The 7,852-nt window shown below is 38.3% G+C and overlaps 2 protein-coding genes across 2 annotated transcripts in view; one reads left to right on the top strand and one right to left on the bottom strand.

Moving 5' to 3' along the window:
• The first annotated feature begins 117 nt into the window (after positions 1-117).
• Positions 118-2,151, top strand: LOC137389743 (large ribosomal subunit protein mL37-like). The gene is made up of 3 exons (XM_068075829.1): positions 118-368; positions 697-926; positions 1,282-2,151. The coding sequence occupies exons 1-3, from the start codon at positions 189-191 to the stop codon at positions 2,117-2,119; spliced, it is 1,248 nt and encodes a 415-aa protein (XP_067931930.1). The 5' UTR covers positions 118-188; the 3' UTR covers positions 2,120-2,151.
• Position 2,152: 1 nt separating this feature from the next.
• The window catches only part of LOC137389742 (mediator of RNA polymerase II transcription subunit 13-like), a 41,681-nt gene continuing 35,981 nt past the window's right edge, over positions 2,153-7,852 (bottom strand). Inside the window, exons 24-30 of the mRNA XM_068075827.1 lie at positions 7,362-7,545; positions 7,000-7,265; positions 5,752-5,884; positions 5,388-5,494; positions 4,905-5,054; positions 4,365-4,492; positions 2,153-2,860 (exon numbers count right to left, since the gene is read on the bottom strand). Of these exons, the coding sequence (XP_067931928.1) occupies positions 2,728-2,860; positions 4,365-4,492; positions 4,905-5,054; positions 5,388-5,494; positions 5,752-5,884; positions 7,000-7,265; positions 7,362-7,545 (1,101 nt within the window). The 3' untranslated portion in view covers positions 2,153-2,727. The remainder of the gene's footprint in view (positions 2,861-4,364; positions 4,493-4,904; positions 5,055-5,387; positions 5,495-5,751; positions 5,885-6,999; positions 7,266-7,361; positions 7,546-7,852) is intronic.

The following is a 7,852-nucleotide window of genomic DNA, read 5'->3' as shown; positions in this document are numbered from 1 at the left end:
ACCGAAAAGAAACTACACATAATCGCAGTTTTGTAGGGGTACCAGTCCAGCAACTAATAATATACCCGGGTCAACGATTACCCAATTAGATTTGGGGTTTTAGAAGTGAGCCGACAATGTATATAAAATCGTTGCAAAAATCAACTCACGCCTTCAAATTAAGTTAGTGCCATTGAACAAAGGTGAAAATGCGTCTAACGCAAACTTTGCTCGCTTTCAGAAGAGGATTTTGGTTTAAAAATATATGGAAAAATAAACGAAAAACCACAGTGAAAGAAATGGATTATCGCCCAGCTATGAAATTCCTAGGAGTTGAACCAATAGATCCGCTTGAAAATGAAAATTTCTTTGGTGTTAAGAAAACGAAGGTTTGTTGTTGATTCATTGGTTTGGCGTGTAGAAGCCTATGCGTAGTTACTCTAAATAAGAATAAACTTGTTAATTAAAAATAACCGCATATTCCCGACCAAACCTGGCGTTGTAATATAGAAAATGCCCTCAGCTTCACTAGAACTATCATTGTTTGTGAAAAGTGTTTTTACAATATCCATTATGTATTATGCTTATCTTTGATGTTATTATCTGTAGCAGTTGTAGATGTCTAGTAATAACTCCATGCTGATTAAAAGAAATCCGTTCATAGTTTTTCTTTCGTTTAAACCTCATCTTATGCCCAACAGTTTATGGCATGTGCAGGTATGGATTCCTCCCGATGATCCACGGTTTATGTTTCCTTCTCGTTCAGAAGACCATGTAGACTGGCACCAAACCTCTGCCTACACTTGTAATGATCAAGTAAAACTATGGGAAGGTTTGCCACAAGTGCAAATACTTACCAATTGTCTAATCGAGCGTGGACTTCCTCCAGATGTGCTGACCAACCTCGACCAGTTTTCATTGCCTGGCCAAGATCACCTCATACAGAGGTACATCTCTATCATGTTCCTCTCACCGTTATGTTGTCAGAATGTTGCATTTCCATCTAGTGAGTGGATATTTCACATTTACATATAGTACATTTTCTTTATAGGTTTTTTTCATAGAACAGCTATGTACGCCAAAAACTCTTACTTCTATCTTATAGGCCTACAATTCGATAAATATCAGGAGTGTCATGTAGATGTTCTAAGGAAAAGTCAATGCTGATTTTTTGAAGTACCAAGGTACTTTTAAGGATACAAAATTAGCTGAATTATTGAAAAATTTGTAAATTGTTACATGAGCCACTGATAGAGACATTGACTACATGTAGATTGAAATTTAGAGTTCTGATTATTTTAGGACAATCTTGCAAGCTCACTTATGGGATACTACAAGGGAAAAACTGCCAAAAAGGAAAAAGCCCGATGACATTAGTATTTGGAACTATAAAACTGAGTTGGGCATTCCTGAAAGCCGAGCCGCAGAGCTTCTGTACCAAGGGATCACTCAAAGATGCTTTCAGGCTCTGTCTATTACTGATCCTTACATAGTCAATCACCTCCGCCTCATTCGAGAGCATCAAATGAACACTAATTTTGTATTAGAAAAGAATCCGATTTATTTGGCATGTAAAAGTCTGTATCTATTGACAAGTGACAAACCTTTATCAAGGTTTGCCAGTAAAGAGCAAGTTCTCGCTACCAGAGACAGGACTATTGACAACATTTGGCCGATGACTGCTTTTGTGGATCTAGAGAAATCACATATCTATAAAACAGATGGGTGCCTGGGCTATACTTCAGACTACTCCTGTCCACACAGCCACACCCTCCTCCTCGTGCATAGTAAGGATTGGACAATGGACCAAAGGCATGCAAATGCTCTAGTCATGTCATACGCCCATTGTTTGGAGTCAGCTAAATATCACAACGCTACCGAATCACTCATGAATGAACCAGTCTGTGTACAGACCATTCACACAGACGGCGAATCATTTGGCTATACATGCTTTCAACTAAATGCCATGGCCAACAGTGTCACAGAGGGTGCTTCGAAGCGATATAATCTAGCTTGGATAGATGATGACCTGCTGTTTAACAAAGTACTTCCGAGACGTAGCATGCTCCGCGACACCAAGTATAGGCAGTACAACCCAAATGTGTTCCGCAAGATTTTGGGATTATTTTCGAGATCCTAGGATTGGCACCATCAATATCCAATAATTGTTACATGAATGTATATAAGCAAAATGTATTGAATGGTATAAATACTGTCATTTGTTTGTACATTAATAGTTATACAAATGGCCATGAAATATAAAAAATATGTTATCTAATACACCTGTAAAATTATTTATCAACCTTTCTTCAACAAGCTGTCTACACCATGATTTGAGAAACAGTAACCGGTCCATTGTATTATTAAAAAAATACTCTTCAATCCTGGTCTTGAAAATGGGTGAACAGCACTGCGACATGCGCGTGAACATCAATGTACAGTAGCTCATGAGTCTCCTATCACGCCAGCAATGCCATGACAAAGTATGAAAATATATAAATACATGTGCAAGAGCCTTGATATTTACAACAGTCGAATATGATACATCTATGTGCAGTTTATGAAGACGAGGCCACATAGTAATTTACACACATTCTCCCCCTCAGCGATAGAGAATTGCACTATATTTGCAGAGAGTTCAGCTCGCGCAGGAAGTGGTTGTGCGAGTTGAATGTAGGTAATGGTTGTGAGCACCGAGGTATGGTTAGGAGACGGAGCTGGAGGGAGTCGTTAACGAGGACCATTATGCTATAAAAATGTGTTAAGGGCATTGTACAGTTTCATTAAAGCGTCTATATGCACTGGCAGGCAGGATATCCGATCATTCGTTACCGGGTCAACAGTCAGCCATGATAGTCGATTGTACGAGTCCAGCACATACCTGTCCAAAGAGATACATACATGTATGAACATTCAGGGCTGAAAGCGATTAATTTTTAGGTTGTTGAAGATATTGCCACATTCGTGCCTGTACTTACTTTACTTGCCATTCTGGATACAAAACTCACAATGGACAAATTTAATCGCAGTGAATATAAAATATGTAGATAACATCATTGCAATGCGACAGCCATCTTTACAGGCATGAAGTATGCCATTACGATTGTTGGAGCTCTGATTGTTTGTGAACCGAAATTCTTTTTGATATCCAAGTAACAGTGTGTAACACTACTGTGATCTCCATTTCATGTTTAGATGCTAAACAATGACTATTATTTAAAAATTGACATTAATCTATTTTGTTGCAAATATCAGTAGTAGACTACATGATAACAAAGAGTTAACAGGCTAATTTCTGGGTAAGCAAACAAAAATAGAATTTATAATTAAATTTAAACCAGGATAGAACTAAGTCATAGTTAAATCGTAATGATACAACAATGGCAGAATGGTACCCTTTCAGACGATGTACATAGCTTGCAATATGAATAATATTGTTCACTTTAACAAAACCACTGGTGCTGCTTGAAAAAAACATTGTGAACATTGATTCAGACACACCAAACAAATCTTATCATATTTTGTTCATACATATTTTATATGTTATGCGTGTGTACATCATAAGTTACACAAGCGCACATCATATGTTATACAAGCATACATCATATGTCATACAAGCATACATCATATGATACACAAGCATACATCATATGTCATACAAGCATACATCATATGCTACACAAGCATACATCATGTCATACAAGCATACATCATATGTCATACAAGCATACATCATGTCATACAAGCATACATCATATGTCATACAAGCATACATCATATGTCACACAAGCATACATCATATGATATACAATCATACATCATATGTCATACAAGCATACATCATATGTTACACAAGCATACATCCTGTCATACAAGCATACATCATATGTCACACAAGCATACATCATATGTCATACAAGCATACATCATGTCATACAAGCATACATCATGTTACACAAGCATACATCATATGTCACACAAGCATACATCATATGTCATACAAGCATACATCATATGTTACACAAGCATACATCATATGTCATACAAGCATACATATTATGTTACACAAGCATACATCATATGTTACACAAGCATGCATCATATGTTATAAAAGCATACATCATATGTTATAAAAGCATACATCATATGTTATAAAAGCATACATCTTATGTCACACAAGCATACGTCATACGATACACAAGCATACATCATATGTTACACAAGCATACATCCTATGTTACAAACATCTATCACCCATTATAAACGCATACATCATGTTTCACACGCATACATTACGAGTTATACATACATGCAAAATAGGTTATACATGTTATACTATACCCGAATGGAAAACAATCAACCTCAATGTGTGTGTCAAGCTATACCTGAGAACATCACAAGTCATGCCAGAGTCAAGGGGATGAGTATTGGACTGCTGGTTACTGGATGAGGTCATATGATTGTAGTCATCCTGGTTTTGTTGCGAGCAAACCATATGGAAATGCAGTGCCGACTATAAAATGGAGATAAAATGTAGCAAAAGGTTCTTAGCATAAACACCGTTTAATGAAATAGTAAATGTTAATAGGAAATGTTAATAGTAAATATATATAATAGTTATATATAATATATAGCAATGGCAATATATAATAATATATAGCAGTAATATATGTAAATAGTAACTGACAGCAATTAGGAAGAGACTTCATTTCGCTAACAGATAGCAAGTTATGTTCGTATAAAAAGCTCTGTTCCAGAAATAACAAACTAAAAGATATACCATATAACTACAAGAATATAAAATAACAAATAATTATATTGAACACTTTGGCTACAACGACAAGCCAGGCATACTGTTTATGCGGCTAAAATGTCAACCACTAAATACGGTATCATACGCCAAGTAAATCTCTGCAACTCCTTACCTTGAGCACGACAGGACATGCGCCTTCCGTTTGGGGAGCTGTCGAGTAGAACCAGCTCGGCAGCCGTCCTGTAGGAGCTGTCGAGACAATATAACCCATCGCAAGAGGCTGTTGCAGCAGGTTAACCTGGTCCTCAGCTGGTACATCCATCTGTATATAAACATAAATTGACACCTTCCACTCAAAGACACCATAGTAGCTATCACCTATAGGACAGGGTTGGGACAGGTACAAAGCGAGAGAGCAACCTTTTGAAGTCTGGCCACTCGAGCTGCCATTGCTTCAAACGCTGGATATGTATCAGTCTACCTAAACAATTACTCAAAATTAGCCCAAAATGATTCAAGTGTAGATATTTACAGGTTTATTAATAACGAATAAGTATGGACTAGAGACACGTATTTAGAATACGAGCTTACGAGCCCCTAAACACTTAAAATGGAATAAACAAATAAGAGGACAAAGCTCCATAGATATACTTACCATGCTTGTGACCGTGCCTCTACGTGAAGTGAGGCCTCCAGCAGCGCCGAACATAGATGAGGCATTGGTGGGAGAGTGGGGAGGGGAGCCAGCCAGTGGATCAGCGCCTATAACGGCAGCACATGATAATGGTAAAAACATTTTCAAAACAACTCGATTACGAGATGCCATAGCGCATAGATAAAAATTGCTCTTTTCTTTATCGAAAAAGTGACTAAGTGTCGATGACTCTAACAACAACATCAGTGCTGAGTCACATTACAGTGTAACATCCCAGAAAATAGTATCTGAAACAGCACTGAAATGACTACATCATGCTTGTATACAGATGAACCAATCCTAACTGGCCACATAAACAACTCACCAAAATCCATGCCAAAGATATCACCAAGGTCAAGGTCTTCAACAAGGTCAATGCTAGTAAGAAGATTTTCAGAATCATTCTGAATGTCGCCTGAGAATATCTGAGCCTCTGTTTGGGATGGGTTGCCACCAGCCTATAAGGACATAGTGTGGTTATTGTTAAAAATCTCTGACTAGGCTAGGCCAGAGCCGTCTAGTTTCACAGAGTCCCATGACCAACAGAAGTGTATACGGGAGCTCGCGCGATTCCAAACAAACAGGCCACGCCTACTATTTTTATATAAGTTATAATGGAGAGGCCGCAACATTAATCAACAAAAACTACTCCCATTAGCAGTCACTTTAAAATTGATTGTTGTATCATAAACCATTTGAAAGAAAACAAAATTTCCTCCAAAAAGCTACTAATAACGTTTTTGTAAAAACGTAAAGTAAATGCAAAAAGGAGCGGTATTGAGAGCGAGGTATGAATATTCCATTAGAGATCAGTATGTCGATCGGGTTTGTTTGGAATTGGACGTTTTTGTTTCCAGTTTTGGTCGCGAGACTTTGTAAAGCTATATGACTCTGACAGTACAGAGCTGTATAACTTCACAGAGTTTCGCTTTTAACGGATGCGTATATCGGAGCTCCACGGCTCCAAACAAACAAGCCGCGCCCACTATTGTTTTATATATGTTATAATGGAGAGGCCGCAACACTAACTCACAAAAATTACTCCCATTGGCAGCCGCTCTGAAATTGATTGTTGTATTATACACCATTTGGAAAAGGACAAAATTTCCTACAAGAAACTACAAATGACTTTTTGTAATAAAGTAAAGTAAATGCAAAAGAGTGAGATGTTGAGAGCGAGGTAAGAATATTCCATTAGAGATCAGTATGTCGATCGGGTTTGTTTGAAATCATGCGTTTTTGTTTCCGGTTTTTGGTCACGGGACTCTGTGAAACTATACGGCACTGGGCTAGGCAAGGATTCGTAAAACTACTGCCTGCCTTATGAGCTGCCAATCTCAGCACTTAAATTAATCCACGGATGACTAGCCTTAGCACTCCTTTCAAGCAGGAGCCTACAGATGAGTTCACTTCTTTCTCCTCCCTCGATAGCATTTTAAAGACAACTGGAATTTGGATTTAACAAATTAATCAATGTTTGAAACTAGTTATGTCATGTGATACAAATATAATACAACTGCGCAATGCAAGAACAGACAAAAACGGAGACAAGGCGGAGGAAAACGAAGTTCACCGTAGTGGAGTTGGGTATGACGAGGATGTGGGTGACGCTGGCATCCTGTGGGGTACTCAAAGGACAACTGGTGCTCTTTTTGTCATCCTTGCTGCTCGGTTCTGTGTAAAGCACACTGAAGGATGCGTGTGGCTCGATAGAAATGAGGCAAGCCCCAAGAATGCCCATTTGTTTGTCATTTGGAATGGACGAACAGAGTCCACAGCTGTCTCGTATTCTCATCGATGTACGCAACAGCGACCTTTTGTTCAATAGTTTAGACCATTCTGCAACATCCAGATCTCAACAATGCTATGCTTGCTTAGAATAAACAGAGGAGAATATTTGCTGTTGAAATAACAACATACAGGAGGAATGCCTACCTTTCAGTTCGCCATGGCCGAGCCTTCCAAATCGGCCTATCACAAGCCGCCACTTGGTTAGCGACTTGGACATGGTCGTCTCCAAGTACTTGAACAGCCTTTGAATGCCATGCTTGATTACGGAGGCCTTTTTCCTCCTCGAGTGATTTGGAACATGAACATTAATAACTGTTGTGTCTAGTTGCTACAAGTAGACAACAACTCAAGCATCGACGAAAAATAAGTGAAGATAATTCCATAACTGCAATCAACCAATCAAAAAAGGACACTGCAGAAAATTACGTAGGTCCATAACTCAGAAGCGCGTTCACCCTTTAAAACCTCACGGCATTTGTATTCTAGCATTCGCGGAGACTTTGTTTACAAATGCTGTTTCTAAGTAACAGCGCAAACCAATCAAATTAATTCATACATAGGGCAGTAAACCGAAAATTCTACTTCCGTTTTCAAATATCTTTACCAACTTCCTATGTCATGATAACAATTTGTGT

The sequence above is a fragment of the Watersipora subatra genome, chromosome 3 (assembly GCF_963576615.1).
Source record: "Watersipora subatra chromosome 3, tzWatSuba1.1, whole genome shotgun sequence".
Classification (NCBI taxonomy): Eukaryota; Metazoa; Bryozoa; class Gymnolaemata; order Cheilostomatida; family Watersiporidae; genus Watersipora; species Watersipora subatra.
This window is presented reverse-complemented; position numbering and strand designations above follow the sequence as displayed.